Here is a 20,753-nt window from a genome sequence, read left to right on the forward strand (position 1 = left end):
GTCCGGCCGCCGTAAAGGGGTTGGGTTTAGTGTTCTCCCGCCAATTTGAACCTGTGGGATGGAACCTAAAGACTAGAGTCGGTTGTGTGAGTCAGGAAGAGGGGCCAGATATCTGAGTGTTCCTGTTTAGTTTCTTCAATTGCAGGTGAGGACGGGGAGCTGCGCTGTGTAGGGAACTGGGGGTGGGTTCAGGACGAAGTAGCTGCAGCCTCTGCGCAGTTCCTGTTGTTTTCCCCTTGACGCTGGCAGAAGAGAGGTTGGAGTCGGTTTTTGCTGGCGGCGATGTCCAGCGGAGAGCGTTTAAGTATGGAGGCCTAACTGACAAGTGTTTCATCTTGCTCATTCTCTCCTATTCGCGAATGTGTTCTGCATTCCGCCGCCAGAGTGATCTCAAAATTATAAAATCAGACCACTCGTTTGCTGAGTTCCCCCTCTACCCCTTGTACTGAGAATAAAATTCACTCTTGAAGTCGAGGTTTTATTGGACTCCACTGCTCTCTCCCTCACTGTCTTCTGCTTTTGCTTTGACCCGGCAGCAGCATCAAACGCTTCCTACCCAGCCTCCGAGTCTTTGCACTCTGTTCCCTCTGCCTACGTCGCGTTCCGCCTAAGTTTTGCGTACTTCTTGTTATTCAGGTCTCAGCTCAGATGTCACCTCCTTCCCTTCCCAAACAAATCCTTCTTCAGCGACGCCTCACCTCATCCATTTAATCACTGTTTCCTTCAAATCATTTAGCACTTTTTGTAATTATTTGTGCATTTGCTTTTTTGTAGAGGTAGCGTAACAAGATACATAACTATTTTATTTTTGTCCGTTTTTCCCGCAAAAACATAAACTTCATAATGGCAAAGACATTTTGTGCTTTGTTCAAGCTATATTCCCAGTTCCTAGAAAGGTACCTGGCACATAGTAAATAGGTATTCAATAAACATTTGTTGAATAAGTAAATATGGCAGTTATGGGCGGTTTCTCTATTTCACAGATGTGGGAAATTGAGACCCATAAAGGTATTCATTCCAACCTGTCCCTCCTTCTTCATCTCTTCACTCCCACCAAAACACCAGCCACTGAAACTTCTCTATTCTCCAAACATGTTTTCTTTCTGTTCCCTTGCTTATGCTCTTAGGAAGAACTCTTTAAACATTTATAAAACTATGATCTTCAATTCTCAGCCCAAATGTTACTTGCTTCCACCAATAACAAATTAGCTAACACCTAAAATTGAATGTTTGCCATCAACCAAGCTTTGTTCTGTGAACATTTAAAACTCAAAACATTGGGAGGCTGAAGCAGAAGGATTGCTTGAGCCCAGGAGATCAAGGCCAGCCAGGGCAAAATAGTGAGACCCTCGTCTCTCAAAAAACCAGAAGTGAAAAATGGAAAACTCTTTCAGGTGGGTACAACTAAATTAGTCCCTTGGTATTGGTATCCATGGGAGATTGGTTCCAGGACCTCCCACAGATACCAAAACCCTCGGATGTTTAAATCCCCGTCATTAAATGGCATAGTATTTGCATGTAGCCTAGGGACATCTGCCTGTATACTTTAAATCATCTCTTGATTACTTATCTTGCCCAACAATGTAAATGTGCTATGCCTGTAGGTGGAATCTAGGGATGTGGAACACATGGATATTGAGGACCAACTGTATATATATATACTTTTTTTCCAAGACGGAGTTTCACTCTTGTTGCCCAAGCTGGAGTGCAGTGGCAGGATCTCGACTTACTGCAACCTCCGCCTCCCGGGTTCAAGCAATTCTACTGCCTCAGCCTCCTGAGTAGGTGGGATTACAGGCACACACCACCACGCCCAGCTAATTTTTTGTATTTTTAGTAGAGAGGGGGTTTTGTCATGTTGGCCAGGCTGGTCTCAAACTCCTGACCTCAGATAATCCACCCACCTAAGCCTCCCAAAGTTCTGGGATTACAGGTGTGAGCCACTGCACCGGCCTGTATATTCCTGTTTTATAAATTAGAGAGTTGAGGAACAGAAAGATTAAGCGATCACCCAAGGACAGCTGCCTAGTCATTGTGAAAGAGCACCAAGTCAGAAATTGTTTCTTCCTTGTGCTATACCTTTTATAGATATTGAAGCATACTTCTAGTAGCACTTATGAAACCAATTGTAATTATTTGATTATCATTCCCTACCAGTCTTGATCCAAGGATTGTTTTTCTCCTTAGTGTTCTTTTCCCAACAGACTCCAGGTAACATGGTTTATGTAAACCTTTGCTTTTTGAGATGGGTAAACCTCATAAGGTTTCAAGCTTAGTCTTTGGTCCAGAAACCTAATTCATTTTTTTCTCCTCCCCTTATCCTTTTTATTTGTTGTATAATAATACTATGATAGCATCAATGGACTTTTTCTGAACTTCATCTAGAATCTTATCATCTTATGATATCCCTGACAATCTGGCATCTAAACCTACACTGTTTGCTGCTATACTGATTAAAGGTTTATTTCTAATGAAAACTTGGTATAATTCCAAACTAGACACACCAAGTAATGGAAGCTCTAGGATACATTGGTAAGATCAGAATTGTTGGTTTGTGTGCATAAACCAGTATGTTCTCTGGTAACCATCATAGCTCTAGTTCCATTTATGTTATTGGCCCGAAGTGTTTAGTGGCCACAGCAATAACAAGAAGACAAAGATGTCTGTATATGTTAATGTTAGACTTTTGTTTTTGTTTTGTGAGTAAGCTTTCTCATTTCCCAAGGAACCGGGTTCTATGCAACAAGATAATATGGTGTCTAATTTTATGTTGTTACAGGAAAGACAGTAGTTCCTGACTCAGGAAGACAGTCTCAGAAACATGTGGAATGATATTGAGCTGCTAACAAATGATGATACCGGAAGTGGGTACCTGAGTGTCGGTTCAAGAAAAGAACATGGAACTGCTTTATATCAAGTAGATTTGCTAGTGAAGATCTCTTCTGAAAAGGTAGTGATTATTACACTGACTGTTTCATTCACAGAATTTTTACTGAGTGCTTAGTAGGGCTAGTGGCCCACAGTAAATATTTTGTGAATGAATATAGCACTTTCTCAGGGAATCAAGATTCAATCTCAGATTGCTAGAAATTCACATCTGAATACCCTCTGCATCATGTCAGGATCAGTATTTTCACACCTCAAGGATTCTTAGTTCCTCTTGATATTTCATACATACAAAATATGTGTAAGTTGATAGAAAGAATATCTTTTTTTTTTTTTTTCAAGACAGATTCTTACTCTGTCACCCAGGCTGGAGTGCAGTGGTGTGATCATGGCTCACTGCAATCTCTGCCTCCCAGATTGAAGTGATTCTCGTGCCTCAGCCTCCCAAGTAGCTGAGATTACAGTTGTGTGCCACCATGCTCAGCTAATTTTTTGTATTTTTGTAAAGATGGGGTTTCACCACGTTGGCCAGGCTGGTCTTGAACTCCTGGCCTCAAGAAATCCACCCACCTCAGCCTCCCAAAGTGCTGGGATTACAGGTGTGAGCCACCGCGCCCGTCATACAAAGAATATCTACCACTGACTTAGGAAATGAAATGTTACCAATAGAGTTGAAGGCTCTGAGGGTCCATCCCTCAATCTGTGTTTCTCCTGTTTCCTACCAGAGTCAAGCACCCTGCTGAGTATGAGGTTTATTTGTGCATTTTTTTCTACATTTTAACTTTCTTCTGTCAGTAATTGCACCATTCTTGCTCCATGCCTGAAACCTTATTCTTTGCCTTCCATAGAAGGTACTATTAGCTGGGTGTGGTGGCACGCACATGTGAGTCCCAGCTACTTGGGAGGTTGGTATTTAATTCTTTTTTTTTTAATAAAAAAAATTTTTTTCATTCAAAGGGAATCTGACAGATAAGGCAGGGCATCCACTGGGGACGTTATTCCTAAAGGGAATTAAATTTATGCTTTTGACTTTTTTTTTAAACTGGCTGATGGGATTTAAAAAAGAAATCATTCTTTATGCAGCTTTAAGCTGGTGTCTGTGGAACTGTGCTGCTTTTTCTTTTTTCTTTTTTTTTTTTTTTTTTTTTTGGGACAGAGTCTCATACTGTTGCCTGGGCTGGAGTGCAGTGGTGCTATCTTGGCTCGGCTCACTGCAACCTCTGCCTCCTGGGTTCAAAAAATTCTCCTGTCTCAATTTCCTAAGTAGCTGGGATTACAGGTGTGTGCCACCATGCTACTAAAAAAATTTTTGTATTTTTAGTAGAGATGGGGTTGCCCAGGCTGGTCTTGAACTCCTGGCCTCAAGTGATCCGCCTGCCTTGGCCTCCCAAAGCGCTGGGATTAAAGGCATGAGCCACTGTGCCTGATTTGTACTGCTTTTAATGTACCATGAATCATGTTAAAGGCAGTATAATCCAACAATAAAATAATTAGTATAAGACAAACATTAATTATGAGTAGTACAAATCTTATTGTATTTTTTGTCATTAAATTATTTATTAGAGGCAAAAATTTCAAGTGCAGCATAATTTCTTTTTTTTTAATTTTTTGAATTCTTCGAGACATCTGAAAGCACAGTTTTCTATAATGAGGAAATGACGTCTGTTTTTTAGTATTTTTGTTTGTTTGTTTGTTTGAGATGGAGTCTTGCTCCGTCGGCCAGGCTGGAGTACAGTGGCGTGATCTCGGCTCACTGCAAGCTCTGCCTTCTGGGTTCACGCCATTCTCCTGCCTCAGCCTCTCAAGTAGCTGGGACTACAGACGCCCGCCACCACGCCTGGCTAATTTGTTGTATTTTTAGTAGAGACGGGGTTTCACCATGTTAGCCAGGATGGTCTCGATCTCCTGACCTCGTGATCTGCCCGGCTCGGCCTCCCAAAGTGCTGGGATTACAGGCTTCAGCCACCACACCCGGCCATTTGTTTGTTTTTTTTTAAGAGAGGCTCTCACTCTGTAGCCCAGGCTGGAGTACAGTGACGTGATATTGACTCATTACAACCTCCCACTCCTGGATTCAAGCGATTCTCCTGCCTCAGCCTCTGGAGTAGTTGGGATTATAGGCGCCTGCCACCACCCCTGGCTAATTTTTCTTTTTTTTTTTGAGACAGACTCTTGCTCTGTCACCAGGCTGGAGTGCAGTGGCGTGATCTCGGCTCATTTCAACCTCCGCCTCCTGGGTTCAAGCAATTCTTCTGCCTCAGCCTCCCGAGTAGCTGGGAATACAGACACGAGCCACCACACCCAGCTAATTTTTGTGTTTTTAGTAGAGATGAGGCTTCACCATATTGAGCAGGATGGTCTTGATCTCTTGACCTTGTGATCCACCCACCTCGGCCTCCCAAAGTTCTGGGATTACAGGTGTGAATCACTGTGCCTGGGCTTTATTTTTTAATATTATCAGGAGCCTTAAAACATGGAAGTGGCTCAGGCCTTTCTTGACCTCAAGGCTGTTGAAAAATAATAGTGCGTGTGTATAGAATCTTGGATTCTGGTAGGAACTAAAATTCTATCTATTATTAGCACGTGGCATACACTTACCAACATGTTTTGAACATCTGCTATGTTCTGAGCCCAATATTAGGAACTTGGACATAAGATGGCATCTTATTCATTCCTTTTAGGATCTTACCTTAAAGTTAGGCACACAGGACACAAACAATAAAAGATGCTTAGCTGTGCAAGTTAGTATATGCTAAATGCCAAATGAACAATACAGACAGTAAATGAGCAAGAATTCAGTGGATGGAGAGCTCATTGTGGGTTGGGCAGTTTAAGGAGCATTTCCTTAAGAAACTATGTGTGAGCCCAGTGTGGTGGCATGTCCTGTAGTCCCAGCTACTCAGAGGCTGAGGCAGGAGAATGGTGTGAGCCCAGGAGTTTGAGGCCAGCCTGGGCAACATAGGGAGACAACATCTCTAAAAAAAATAAAAATAAAAATAAACTACACTTGCTTTGGGCCTTAAGAAGGAGAACAGTCTAGAGAGAAGAGTCTAGAGAGAACAGTGTGGACAGATCCCTAGAAGATATAGTGCCGTTCCTTTATTTTTTATTTTTATTTATTTTTTTGAGGCAGAGTCTTGCTCTGTTGCCCAGGCTGCAGTGCAGTGGTGTGATCTTGACAACCTCTGCCTCTTGGGTTCAAGTGGTTCTCGTGCCTCAGCCTCCCCAGTAGCTGGGATTACATGCGTCCACCACCACGCCCGGCTAATTTTAGTGCCGTTTCTTGTTGGCAGTGCCTTCGTATAACCTTTTACTAGTTGAAGAAGCAAGTAAAAAGATATGAAGGAGGCCGGGTGCAGTGCCTCACACTTGTATTCCTGGCACTTTGGGTGGTTGAGATGGAAGGATTGTTTGAGTCCAGGAGTTCTAGACCAGCCTGGCCAACATAGTGAAAACCCCATCTCTATAAAAGAAAAAGAAAAAGAAAATTAGCCAGGTGTGTGGTGTGCATGTGTAGTCCCAGCTACTTGGGTTGAGGAGGCATGAAGATCCCTTGAGCCCAGGTGTTTAAGGCTGTAGTGAGTTATGATGGCATCACTGCATTCCAGCCTGAGTGACAGAGGGAGACCCTGTCTCAAAATAAAGAAAAAAATAAGGTAGAAGGGGGATCAGAATGTTGGGGAATTTTCAAGGATCACACCTGGAGAAGATGACTTTTGAAATAGTCATAAAATGAGGTGATTAGCTGTATTTTGTCAGGGAAGAATAGGACTGGTTAACATTTATTGAGCATATACTATGTGCAGGGCTCTCTCATAAGCCCTTTACATGAATTCGTTTAATCTTTATTCAGGTGAACCTTGTAGGTATTATTATTGTTACTCTTTTACATGGAGTTAGTTGACACATTTGCCTAAGATCACTTAGCTAGCAAGGGACTGAGCTTCCTCAAGCACTAATCTGTCCAAGTGCTTCAAGACAGCTATGTGTGGGAGGCTCTCGGCAACAGAAACTGAATACTGGAGACTCTGATTTGGCTTGTCTACTGTTTTTAAAAATGTTGACTTAGCTGCCAATATTTAAAAATCAGAACATTTCACATAAAGATCCAGCTTCTGTTGATGAATTGGGAGGTATGGCCATGCCAGTGCTGCATCCCCACCAGGCTTCCCACTGGCTGGTGTGAAGTAGATTCTATTCTTTCATGTCTGTGGGGGCAAGGACCCTCCAGTTCACAGTTCACCACCGTTCCCCTGCCTAGTGTATCCACGACACCAAGACTTTATGCCAATCTTGATTAATTCATTATATTAATGCCTGGCTCTTGCAGCATAAAGTCAATCCTGAGGAAACAAGGACTTGAACATGAGAATCCTTTGCCCTTCCTGTTCATCCTGAACTGTTTTTCTACTTAGGATCCTGGATGGATTCAAGATATACCATACAAAGAAAAACTCGATGATTAATTAGATAGAGGGGCTAAAGAAAAAAAGCCTGTCAAGTTTTAAAGTGGGATATTTGGGAATTTGATGATACTATTGATAAGTATTGTTAAACACGTATAAAAATGTTTGAATTTTCATCATGCTTTTCTCTCCCACAGGCCTCATTAAATCCAAAGATACAGGCATGCAGCTTAAGTGATGGGTTTATTATTGTAGCTGACCAATCAGTGATATTGCTTGACAGTATTTGTAGATCACTTCAATTGCATCTTGTCTTTGGTAAGTATAATGTAATGAAGTAAGATAAACTGGAAGTCAAATATATCTGCTGCCAATTTCTGCTGGATTGCCTCCTCTTTACTCCATTATTTCTAAGATTTCAAATTAGACTAATTTCAAGTAATTAAGCTTGAGTGCTTAGTGCCTTATTTGTGCTGGGCACTAGAGTCAAAGGACACTGAGATGATCCCTTCTTTCAATACATCGGAGGGGAAATACACATGTAAAGCAACAACTTAGTTTACTTGCTTGTATTGGAATACTGTGGAAAACACGAGCTCATTTGTGTTCAAATTCCTGAATCTTGTACAGAATTTCGGTATCATTAATGGGTATTTGCATATTTTTAGAATTAATAGCTCTCTAAAAATCCTGTAACATACTTATGAATTAATTCTTCATCGAGCTACAAGGCTTCAAGTACATGCAAATGTGGATTTGAGAGTGAATTAAAGCCGGGCGTGGTGGCTTATGCCTGCAATCCCAGCACTTTGGGAGGCTGAGGCCGCCGGATCACTTGCGGTCAGGAGTTCAAGACCAGCTTGGCCAACATGGTGAAACCCCGTTTCTACTAAAAATACAAAAATCACACCTGTAATCCTTGTACTTTGGAAGGCCCAGGTGGGTGGATTGCCTGAGCTCAGGGGTTTGAGACCAGACTGGGCAACATGGTGAAATCCCGTTTTCTCTACTAATATACAAAAATTAGCTGGCCGTGCTGGTGTGCGCCTATAGTTCCAGCTACTCAGGAGGCTGAGGTAAGAGAATTGCTTGAACCTGGGAGGTGGAGGTTGCAGTGAGCCAAGATCATTCCACTACACTCCAGCCTGGGTGACAGAGCAAAACTCTGTCTCCAAAAGCAACAACAACAATAACAAAAATTAGCTGGGAATGGTGGCATACACCTGTAATCCCAGCTACTCAGGAGTCTGAGGCAGGAGAATCACTTGATCCAGGAGGCAGAGGTTGCAGTGAGCCAAGATTATGCCACTGTACTCTAGCCTGAGTGACAGAGTGAGAGTCTTGTCTCAAAAACAAAAAAAAGAGTGAATTAAGGGGTAAGTCAGTGATTGTACTGAGCTTAGGCAAGAATATTATGAAAGTTTTTTTTTTTTTTTGAGATGGAGTCTCTCTCGCTCTGTCGCCCAGGCTGGAGTGCAGTGGCACAATCTCGGCTCACTGTAAGCTCTGCCTCCCGGATTCACACCATTCTCCTGCCTCAGCCTCCTGAATAGCTGGGACTACAGGCGCCCACCACCACGCCTGGGCAATTTTTTGTATTTTTTTTTTTTTAAGTAGAGACAGCATTTCACCATGTTAGCCAGGATGGTCTCGATCTCCTGACCTTGTGATCTGCCCGCCTCGGCCTCCCAAAGTGCTGGGATTATAGGCGTGAGCCACCACACCCGACCCCGAAAGTTTTTTCTTTCTTGAGTAGAAATTTTTTTTTTTTTTTTTTGAGATGTAATCTCGCACTGTCGCCTAGGCCGGAGTTCGGTGGCGTGATGTCAGCTCACTGCAACCTCCGCCTCCAGGGTTCAAGCAATTCTCCTGCCTCAGCCTCTCAAGTATCTGGGACTACAGGTGCCCATCACCACGCCCTGCTAATTTTTTTTTGTATTTTTAGTAGAAACAGGGTTTCACTATGTTGGCCAGGCTGGTCTCGACCTCATGATCCTCCTGCCTCGGCCTCCTGAAGTGTTGGGATTACAGACGTGAGCCATCGTGCCAGGCCTTTGTTTTTTTTTTTTTTTTTTCCTTAGACAGTCTCGCTCTGTGGCCCAGGCTGGAGTGCAATGGTGCTCTCTCAGCTCACTGCAACCTCCACCTCCCAGGTTCAAGAGATTTTTCTGCCTCAGCCTCCCAAGTAGCTGGGAATACAGGCGCCCGCCACCATGCCTGGTAATTTTTGTATTTTTAGTAGGGTGAGGTTTCACCATGTTGGCCAGGCTGCTGTCAAATTCCTGACTTCAAATGATCCACCCACCTTGGCTTCCCAAAGTGTTGGGATTACAGGTGTGAGCCACTGCACCCGGCCATTAAATAGAAATTTTAAGAGAAAGATAGTTGTTGAAACTTTTACGTAAGAACTTAGACAACTGAAAAGGAAACAGAACACATACATTTTGGAACATATCTTGATTGCAACATGGAGGCAAGAAACTTATGTTTTATGGAATCTCGACGTATTGACACTGATTGGTCCACAAGATTCACAGTTTCTTCTATGAAATGGTGGGATGTGTAACGGTGATCCATTTGTGGAAAGACATTGTGGCGGAATAACTTGAGTTCGCAAGCCAGTTACATACTATTGTTTTTCTCTCTTGTCCCTTCCCTCTTTGCTTTGTTTTCTGTTACCTTGGCCTTCTTGCTTTTGCATGAATACAACAGGCACTTCCCACTCCATGATCTTTCCTCGAGCTGCGCCCACCATCTGAATGCTCTGCATGCTCTTCCGTCTTAGTCATTTGGCTAACTTCCTCACCTCTTTCATGTCTCCTGTGAGCTTTCTAATTAACACTGCAAAATGCACCATTCTTCTGAGCTCTCTTACCTGGCTTTACATTTTTTTTTCCCAGAACATCTATCACCTTCTTACATGTCTTACAGTTTGTTTATTATGCTAATTGTTTATCAGCTACTTTTTTTTTTGAGATGGAGTCTGGCTCTGTTGCCTAGGCTGGAGTGCAGTGGCGCGATTTCGGCTCACTGCAGCCTCCACCTCCTGGGTTCAAGCGATTCTCCTGTCTCAGCCTCCTGAGTAGCCTGGATTACAGGCACATGCCACCATGCCTGGCTAATTTTATATTTTTAGTAGAGACAGGGTTTCACCATGTTGGCCAGGCTGGTCTCGAACTCCTGACCTCAAATGATCCGCCTGCTTCGGCCTCCCAAAGTGCTGGGATTACAGGTGTGAGCCACCACGCCTGGTCATTTATCAGCTATTTCTGTCTTAGAATATGAGCTCTGTGATGGTGATAATCTTTTGTTACTGTTCTCAGATATATGCAAAAGGCCTAGAACAAAGTTTACCATATAGTAAGTGCTCAGTAAATATTTCTTGACCAGCTGCATGCAGTGGCTCACATCTGTAACCTCAGCACTTTGGGAGGCAGAGATGGACAATCGCTTGAGCTCAGGAGTTCGAGACCAGTCTGGTAACATGGCAAAACCTCGTCTGTACAAAAAATACCAAAAATTAGCTGGCCATGGTGTTGTGTACCTGTGGTCCCAGCTACCTGGGAGGCTGAGGTGGGAGAATTCCTGACTGAGCCCAGGAAGTCTAGGGTGCCGTGAACTGAGGTGGTACCACTGCACTCCAGCCTGGGTAGCAGAGCGAGACGCTGTCTCAAAAACAAAACAAAACAAAAAATATTTGTTGACTGAATAAAAGTCAACAACATTCTTTTTTTATTTTCATCACATCTGTTTTGCAGTATTTAGAAGTAACTTAAGTAATCATTGGCTTTTTAATGAGAACAATTTGTATTTTTTTGTATTGAAAATAAGGATTTTCGAAGGAAGCTTGTAACTTTGATTTGAAATTTTCAGATACTGAAGTGGATGTAGTTGGCCTTTGTCAAGAAGGAAAGTTTCTTTTGGTTGGCGAGAGAAGTGGCAACCTACATCTTATTCATGTAACATCAAAACAAACACTACTCACTAATGTAAGATCTTGTTATATTTTAATTTTCATTATCTAAATTCTAAATAATCTCTTGGACAACTAAAACTCTAGCAAACTATTACTTAACATGTGTTTTAAATTAAAACAATGTTTTTTTGAATAATTAAGCTTTGAAGGTGTTACCACAGCTTGGATCCTGAGTTCTTGGCTCTCATGTAAATAGAAATTAACACCAGGTCAAACAGAAATTTTCCCAGGGAATGTTTAGTAGGCTTGTGGCTCAAGGAATCTCAAGGAAACAGCATATGGGAAAGGGATCCCAAGTGCTAGCTCCCCGAAGGGCTTAGCTCTTGTCATTTTGAGGAAGCTGAGGTGAAAAAAGGAGTGATTTGTAGGCACGTAAAGGCAGGGAACTTTTAGCACCTGTGAATTTTGATCGCATCCTTTTTCATGTGTTGTATATCTCATTAGCATGTTAAATCTCCATCCCTGGGTATGATTTTTAGTATCATAATTAGGTTAAAATGAGAAAATACTTGGTGAAAGGCCAGGGCTGAAGTCCATCTTGTCTTCAGCTGGCTGGATCTGGTCAGGTGCTTAGCAGGACTGCTAGAGTTCTGATTTAGTAACCTTGGAAGATGGTCAGGTTTTTACTAGGAATGCTAGAGTCCCACTTTTACAACTTTGGGAGAAGTAACTCCAGGAGACAAATGGTTAGGTTCTTGTATGGTTGGGAATTCCGCTTGGTCAGCTAAGTCAGGAGCAGGCAGCTTTCTGCTGTCTGATTCCAGTCAGCTTGTAAGGGAGGCAGGAACGTAGAGAAGGGAATGCCCAGACATATGAAGCCTTTGGGGTCTTGGTTACTATGTCTCTTGCCTGCCAGGATTGAGTTTCTTCCCTATACTGAATGGTATTTTAAATTAAAAGAATGTTTTTTTGAAAAATTAAGCTTTGAAGGTGTTACCACAGCTTGGATCCCGAATTCTTGGCTCTCACGTAAATAGAAATTAGCACCAGGTAAAACAAAAATTTTCCTAGGCCAGGTTTAGTAGGCTAGTGGCTCAAGGAATCGCAAGGGAGCAGTCTCGAAGGTATTTAGTACACTTGTCCAAAACAGTTTTCCATTTTAAAAGTAAGATGTTTAGAATATAGGCAGAATTATTGCTAATGATAATTGATAACTCTAGAGTTTAAAGAATAAAATCCTTGATGTATTTTTCTGTTTAATTTTATTATTTGAAATTAATTTGCATTTAGGCATTTGTTCAGAAAGCTAACGATGAAAATCGGCGGACTTACCAGAATCTTGTCATTGAGAAGGATGGTTCAAATGAAGGTAAGTTTTCTTGAATTTTTTTTGAATGACTTTTTTTTTTTTTTTTTTTTTTTTTTAATGGAGTCTCCCTTTGTCACCCAGGCTGGAGTGCAGTGGCGCAATCTCAGGTCACTGCAATCACCAGCTCCCAGGTTCAAGCATCTCCTGCCTCAGCCTCCTGAGTAGCTGGGATTACAGGTGTGTGCCACCATGCCCGGCTAATTTTTGTATTTTTAGTAGAGATGGAGTTTCACCATGTTGGCCAGGCTGCTCTCAAGCTCCTGACCTCAAGTGAGTGATCCACCTGCCTGGGCCTCCCAAAGTGCTGGGATTACAGGCATGAGCCACTGTGCCCAGCCTGAATGACTTCTGACTAATAGCCAATCAAAAATTAAAATTTTGTGGTTAATAAATTATATAAAATCATTATTATGCTACCTACATTTTTTCTGTTTTTTTTTTTTTGAGACGAAGTCTCCCTCTCGTCCCCCAGGCTGGAGTGCAATGGCGCGACCTTGGCTCACTGAAACCTCTGCCTCCTGAGTTCAAGCGATTCTCCTGCCTCAGCCTCCCGAGTGGCTAGGATTACAGGCACCTGCCACCACGCCTGGCTAATTTTTTGTTTTTAGTAGAGATGGGGTTTCACCATGTTGGCCAAGCTGGTCTCGAACTCCTGACCTCAGGTGATCCGCCTGCCTCAGGTGATCCGCCTGTGAGCCACTGTGCCTGGCCTTTTCTGTATTTTTTATACATTTTTTTCTATCAAAGCAATTAATATTGTAAGAAACAATTTTTAAATTTTTGAAAAAAATTTTTAAAGCTCTTTTTAGATGTTTAAATATATACTTTTCCTAAATATAATATTCTAAACTTATTTTTACAGTTTTGAGATTTCTATAGGTTACCAAGGAGACATTATATTCTTTTAAAATGTGTTTCTGGGCTTCAGTATATTTATTATATTTTTACTTCAACAAATGTTAACTGGGCCTTAGTTTATTTTGATATATCTGAGATTTTTTTTTTCTGGCACATGAAGTTTGTTGTTTTAATAAAAGTTTCAAAAGAAGTTAACAATGTATTTGCAAATAACCTACTAGTTCTTTGTAAATAAGTTTTATCTGTAACATTACTATAATATTTGTTCATTAGAATTTAAATGAGCAGGCTGTGTGTGGTGGCTCACATCTGTAATCCTAGCACTTTAGGAGGCTGAGGTGGGAGCATCACTTGAGTCTAGGAGCTCAAAACCAGCCTGGATAATATAGAGAGACCGCCACCTCTAAAAAAAATAAAAAATTATCCAGATGTGTTGGTGTGTGTCTGTAGTCCCACTTTCTCAGGAGGCTGAGTTGGGAGGATCTCTTGGGCCTGCAGTGAGCTGCGATCGTGCCATTGCACTCCAGCCTGGGAGATAGATTGAGACCCTGTCTCAAAAACAAAAAACAAAAAACAAAAAAAAAACTTCAAATTGACATATTTTTAAGGTAGTTCCAGATACTGTTTGTTTGTGCCTGCCTGCCTTCTTTCCTTCCTTCCTTCCTTCCTCTTTCTCTCCCTCTCTTTTTTTTTTTTTTCTGAGATGGAGTCTCACTCTGTCGCCCAGGCTGGAGAGCATTGGCGCAGTTTTGGTTCACTGCAACCTCCACCACCCGGGTTCAAGCAATTCTCCTGCCTCAGCCTCTTGAGTAGCTGGGACTACAGGCGCGCACCACCACAACCAGCTAATTTTTGTATTTTTAGTAGAGACGAGGTTTCACCATGTTGGTCAGGCTGGTCTCGAGCTCCTGACCTTGTGATCCACCTGCCTTGGCCTCCCAAAGTGTTGGCATTACAGGCGTGAGCCACTGCGCCTCGCCTCTTTCTCTCTTTCTCTCTTTCTTCAAAAGCCACATTCAGACAGACACTGGTTTGAATTTTATATCCATGTGCCTTTTAAAATAACTGATTCCCGGCTGTGAGCGGTGGCTTACGCCTGTAATCCCAGCACTTTGGGAGGCTGAGGCAAGCAGATCACGAGGTCAAGAGATCAAGACCATCCTGGCCAACATGGTGAAACCCTGTCTCTACTAAAAATACAAAAATTAGCTGGGCATGGTGGTACACGCCTGTAGTCTCAGCTACTCGGGAGGCTGAGGCAGGAGAATCGCTTGCACCCTAGAGGCGGAGGTTGTAGGGAGCCGTGATCGCGCCGCTGCACTCCAGCCTAGCGACAGAATGAGACTCCGTCTCAAAAAAAAGAAACTGATTCTGATTTTATTTCAATAGGTACCTATTATATGCTACTTCTTACATACAGTGGATTTTTTTGTATTACAAACCTTCAGCTTTTAAAAATTCAACAAGGTAAGTAATACATTATATTTTTATTATTGATTTGCAGCAATGTTTACTAGTTTTATTAATTTAATAGTAAAATTTTAAGTACTCTCTTTAAGCTTATTTTATCTTAATTGTATTTAGTTATAATTGGGTATACTTTTAAGTATTCAGAGTACACTTATTCTCCTCTGTTAGAGCTGGAACAGTATCTGAATAAATGTAATTTTGGTATGGCCTTCAAGGAGCTTAGTTTGGGGAGATAAGCTTCAACAGTTTAGTTGGGGAGACAAGACATATGCTAGCACAATAATAAATGCTTTTTAATGTGGTGAATGAACGTGGAAATGGAAATGACTATGCAGTGTTAATAGTGCAGAACAGGGCTGGCATGGTGGCTCACGCCTGTAATCCTGGCACTTTGGGAGGCCAAGGCGGGCAGATCACCTGAGGTTGGGAGTGCAAGACCAGCCTGACCAACATGGAGAAACCCTGTCTCTACTAAAAATACAAAATTAGCCAGGCAGGGTGGCAGGCGCCTGTAATCCCAGCTACTCACTCGGGAAGCTGAGGCAGGAGAATAATTTGAACCCAGGAGGCAGAGGTGTGGTAAGCTGAGATCGCGCCGTTGCACTTCAGCCTGGGCAGCAAGAGCGAAACTCTGTCTCAAAAAAAAGTATATAGTGCAGAACAATAATGTAAAATACGTTTTAAGCTAGTAGTCTGGACCATGTATCCCTCTGAGCCAAGTGAAATTATTTGAGGAATGGATTTGGAACAGGTATTTAACATTTTATTTTATTTTATTATTTTTATTTATTTATTTATTTTTGAGATGGAGTCTTGCTCTGTCGCCCAGGCTGGAATGCAGTGGTACGATATCGGCTCACTGCAACCTCCACTTCCCAGGTTCAAGTGATTTTTGTGCCTCAGTCTCCCAAGTAACTGGGATTACAGGTGGGTACCACCACACCTGGCTAATTTTTGTATTTTTACTAGAGGCGAGGTTTCACCATGTTGGCCAGGCTGGTCTCGAACTCCTCACGTCAAGTGATTTGCCCATCTTGGCCTCCCAGAGTGCTGGGATTGTAGGCATGAGCCACTGCGCCTGGCCTAAGTGATATTTTAAAAATATTGACTTGCCAGGCCTGTGCTACGTCTTGGGTATATGACAAGATTGAAGATTTGTTTTCCATAACTTCATGATGGAGCTAGAAAAGTAAGACCTATTCCAAACAGTGAGAAGCGCAGGAGAGTTGGAGTAGGGAGAAGATCCCCTTAGTAGGAACAGAGGTGGTAAGGGTAGGTATGGAGAGGTATTGGCTGGTGCCCTGAATCTAACATGTCACAGTGTATTTTGGTCAGGGACAAAACTTGATTCTCACCAGTGTTCTTTGAACTAAATTGTATTTAATTTCACCTTGACACAAAACAGGTGACTTGTATTATTTTATAGATTAATACTATACATTTAGCCTGCTTTCTTTTTTAATGCAGCAATAGAGAATGTAGACTTCAGTACAGCAAAAAAGGTAAGAAAATAAATCCATATTGTCCTCTTAAAAAAATTACATTTAATGTAAATATAGTAGAATGTTTCTGTATATAATTGGTCTGCTTCTTGATATTTTAGAAATTATTATGATATAACATTTTAATAACATTTCTATTTAAAAATACATTTATGCCCATAATCCCAGCACTTTGGGAGGCTGAGGGGGCAGATCACCTGAGGTCCGGAGTTCGAGGCCAGCCTGACCAACTGGAGAAACCCCATCCCCACTAAAAAATACAAAATTAGCCGGGGGGTGGTGGCGCATGCCTGTACTCCCAGCTACTCAGGAGGCTGAGGCAGAGAATTGCTTGAACTCGGGAGGCAGAGGTTATGGTGAGCCGAGATGGCGCCATTGCACTCTAGCCTGGGCAACAAGAGCAAAACTCTGTCTCAAAAAAAAAAAAATTTATAACTGATTGATATCAACTGATTTTAGTGATTTTATGGAGCATAAATATGTATTATATATATGACATTCTTGTTTTTAATTTTGCAGTTACAAGGACAAATCAAGTCCAGTTTTATTTCTACTGAAAATTATCATACTCTTGGTTGTCTCAGTCTTGTGGCTGGAGATTTAGCAAGTGAAGTTCCTGTGATAATTGGGGTAATTGTTTTTATAAAGTTTTGTTTTTTGTTGCCTAAAGCATTTTCTCACAAAAATGTTTTTGTTTTGGTTAAATTGCAAAATAATTTGTAACATATAACCGAAACAAGGAAATTATAAAATTAAGGTAATTAAAAATAACTCAATACGTAAATTTCTGTCTTGGAAAAAATATTGCATCTTTACTTCCCCTAGTCTTTACCTGAAGTACAGCATTTTTTTCAATTATGAGAGCAAACAAAAACGATAGAAAACAAAATCAAAAAATTCCATTGTTACAGTACCTGTGACTTTGTCACTACTGGAAAAACAGCACATTATTGCAGCTGTCTTGAAATAAATATTTATATACCACTACTTCAAAATTATGGTTATCATAGTTTTTCTAATAGGAAGTGTAATTACTACTGGTGACGTACTCACAGGGACTGCTGATTCTACTGCTTTTTGTTTTTTGGGGTTTTTGTGGCCTACATTCATAAGTGAAAGAAATTCTGTTTCAGATGGAGATTAGTGAAAATAAAGATGTAAATTTTTTGCCCATCCAGCTTCACAGATCCCTTGAATCTTGAAATAAGTCAGGTTAAGAACCTTAGTGTTAGAGAATGGTCCTAAAGAGTAAAGTGTCTTTGATGTAATCCCTGCCTCCTAAGTGATTCTACGTTATTCTTAGTCTTGGCTAGCTAGGCTACTTGCAAGTTTTGTTATTAGTGAAATGGGAACGTGGACAAGGATGCACGTAGAAAAGCACACTTCATTCACGACCATTGGCATGTATACCTTGCCGTATAATGTCTTATATCTCATGTTACATGTAAAAAGTAACATTTCATTATTGGTATGTCACTTCCAGTAACCCTGATCATAATTTCTTTGAATTTTGGGGGAAATACCTAATGTTATATTCAAAGGATAGGCAGAAACTCAATATAATTATGTTTACAACATTTTTACTTGCCAAATTTATATATTAAGAAGTAGTCAGCTGCGTGTCATGGCATGCCCCTATGGTCCCAGCTACTTGGGAAGCTGAGGCAGAAGAATTGCGTGAGCCCAGGAGTATCAGGCTGCAGTAGTTCTGATCACACCTGTGATGACGCCACTTCACTGCAGCCTGGCAACACAGTGAGATCCCGTCTCTAAAAAGAGAAGAAACAAAAAAGAGAGAAAAGAAGCTGTCATGTTTCCACATTGAGCATATCTAATTTAACATTTCACCAGGGTTTCAAAGAATTTAAAATTAATATTTATAATTTTTTTCCAAATATTTGTGGTATTTTAATGAAAATACTTATCAAAGACTATATTTTAATCTAATCCTGGAAGAGGTCTTAAAAGTTCACTGCATGTCTTTAGTGCCAGTTGCCTAAATACGCTCATTAAATATTTATGTGAAGGCTGGCATGGTGGCTCATGCCTGTAATCCCAACACTTTGAGAGGCTGAGGTGGGAGGATTGCTTGGGCCCAGGAGGTTGAGACCAGTCTCAGCAACTTAGGGAGACCCTGTCTCTACAACAAATAGTAAATTAGCCAGGTGTGGTGATGCTCACCTGTAGTCCCAGCTACTGGGGAGGCTGAGGTGGGAGGATCGCTTGAGCCCAGGAGTTTGAGGCTGCAGTGAGCTGTGATCACTGCCCTCCAGCCTGGGCAATGGAGTGAGACCCTGTCTCAAATTAAAAAAAAAAAAATTGTAATAACCATGAATTCCAATAGTACACTGTTTTTTTCATTCTTCAGAAACCAAGAGAGGAACTGGAAGATGAAACCTAGTTAAGTTAGAATATGTAAATATATTTTAAAATTAGTAACCTATAAAACTTACATGTTTCTACTTTGAGGAAGGCTCAGGTCTAAGAATGAAATTTGCATTTGAAGTACTGTGTTCATTTTTCCAGGGAACCGGTAATTGTGCATTCTCAAAATGGGAACCAGATTCTTCCAAGAAAGGAATGACAGTTAAGAACCTTATTGATGCGGAGATTATTAAAGGTAAAATAAGTTAATGAAACTACTTTAGACAATTATTAGTGAGTTTTAATTTTTATGTCAGTGTACTTAGGCTGACATATGGGTCATTTTACCCTACCAGTCTTTGAAACAAGCCAGAATAGCTTGATGGTTGTTCACATACAGAATAGTTCTTGACATGTTACAGTTGTTACTCTTCATTTTGGGAGGTTTTACATTTTAGTCGTCACCTAACAGAAATAGAGGCAGGAATAAAGGAAAATGGGACCTAATAATTATATAGTTCTGCCTTTCTGTGAATATGTTAGTTTACTATTTAGATATATGAAATATTGAAATAAAATCCTTAGACATCTTATTTTCTCTTTTGTAGGTGCAAAGAAGTTCCAGCTGATAGACAATCTACTTTTTGTCATTGATACTGATGTATGTTTCTTGTTTCTCCTTCAATGTTTTTACTTGATATGTTTTACAACAAAAATGTTGTCAGACTTACAAAGGCAAGGGTTTTAGCTAGGGTGGGTAACTATCTTGTGTACTGTGCTTTATTTCAGTATACATACCAAAAAGTTGATGCTGAAATGTAAATTTTTTTTTTTTTTTGAGATAGAGTTTCGCTCTTGTTGCCCAGGCTGGAGTGCAATGGTGCGATCTCGGCTCACTGCAACCTCCGCCTCCCGGGTTCAAGCTATTCTCCTGCCTCAGCCTCCCGAGTAGCTGGGATTACAGGCGCCCACCACCACGCCCAGCTAATTTTTTGTATTTTTAGTAGAGATGGGGTTTCACCATGTTGGCCAGGCTGGTCTCGAACTCCTGACCCCAGGTGATCCACCCACCTCGGCCTCCCAAAGTGCTGGGATTACAGGTGTGAGCCACTGCGCCTGGCCTGAAATGTAAATGTTTAATCATTAAGAAGACATGTAGGCTAGGCGCGGTGGCTAGCCTACTAAAAATACAAAAAATACGAAAAATTAGCCGGGCGTGGTGGTGGGCCCCTGTAATCCCAGCTACTCGGGAGTCTGAGGCAGGAGAATCGCTTGAACCCAGGAGGCAGAGGTTGCAGTGAGCCGAGATCACACCATTGCACTCCAGCCTGGGCGACAAGAACGAAACTCTGTCTCAAAAAAAAAAAAAGACATGTAAATGAAATGTCTCTTTTGCAGAACGTGCTGAGTTTATGGGATATTTACACTCTAACTCCTGTATGGAACTGGCCCTCTCTTCACGTAGAAGAGTTTCTTCTTACTACAGAAGCAGACTCTCCTTCATCAGTCACGTGGTATGTTATGACTATGGCTAGTAGTCATTTCCCTTCTGTTAGTACCAGGTATCTTGTCTGGTTTTGTTCAGGTCATTTATTATGTTTTACATTCTAAACAACACTGTGAAACAGTCTGACAGAGTAAAGACCGTTTGCAAAATTCACTGGGAACAGTTAGGCAATATGAACCTCCAAGTCATTGTGTTAGAAACTGTCAGTCTGGGCATAAACATGCAGAAATGGAATACAGTGTCTATTACATTTTATTTTTTATGGAAGAGTGTTACTTTAACTTAGTTTATATCTTGTAATTGGCAAAGCGTACTTTTTTAATTGATAGATAATATTGTATGTTTTTATTGTGTAAAAGCTTACTTGAATTATTTAAAGCTTCTTTTCTCTTTTAGGCAAGGAATTACAAATCTTAAATTAATAGCTCTGACAGCTTCAGCTAATAAGAAGGTATTGGAAAATTTTATTTTGTGC

At 41.2% G+C, this 20,753-nt stretch overlaps 1 protein-coding gene across 2 annotated transcripts in view; it reads left to right on the forward strand.

Annotated features, from left to right (window-relative positions):
- The first annotated feature begins 24 nt into the window (after window positions 1-24).
- KNTC1 (kinetochore associated 1) overlaps window positions 25-20,753 on the forward strand; it is a 98,666-nt gene continuing 77,937 nt past the window's right edge. For both annotated transcript variants that reach the window (XM_024257275.3, XM_063711953.1), the window contains exons 1-12: window positions 25-145; window positions 2,780-2,950; window positions 7,490-7,610; window positions 11,166-11,281; window positions 12,499-12,577; window positions 14,825-14,902; window positions 16,373-16,407; window positions 16,927-17,037; window positions 18,934-19,027; window positions 19,380-19,432; window positions 20,170-20,285; window positions 20,675-20,729. In XM_024257275.3, coding sequence (XP_024113043.2) covers window positions 2,822-2,950; window positions 7,490-7,610; window positions 11,166-11,281; window positions 12,499-12,577; window positions 14,825-14,902; window positions 16,373-16,407; window positions 16,927-17,037; window positions 18,934-19,027; window positions 19,380-19,432; window positions 20,170-20,285; window positions 20,675-20,729 — 987 coding nt within the window. In that variant the 5' untranslated portion in view covers window positions 25-145; window positions 2,780-2,821. The remainder of the gene's footprint in view (window positions 146-2,779; window positions 2,951-7,489; window positions 7,611-11,165; window positions 11,282-12,498; window positions 12,578-14,824; window positions 14,903-16,372; window positions 16,408-16,926; window positions 17,038-18,933; window positions 19,028-19,379; window positions 19,433-20,169; window positions 20,286-20,674; window positions 20,730-20,753) is intronic.

The sequence above is a fragment of the Pongo abelii genome, chromosome 10 (assembly GCF_028885655.2).
Source record: "Pongo abelii isolate AG06213 chromosome 10, NHGRI_mPonAbe1-v2.0_pri, whole genome shotgun sequence".
NCBI lineage: Eukaryota > Metazoa > Chordata > Mammalia > Primates > Hominidae > Pongo > Pongo abelii.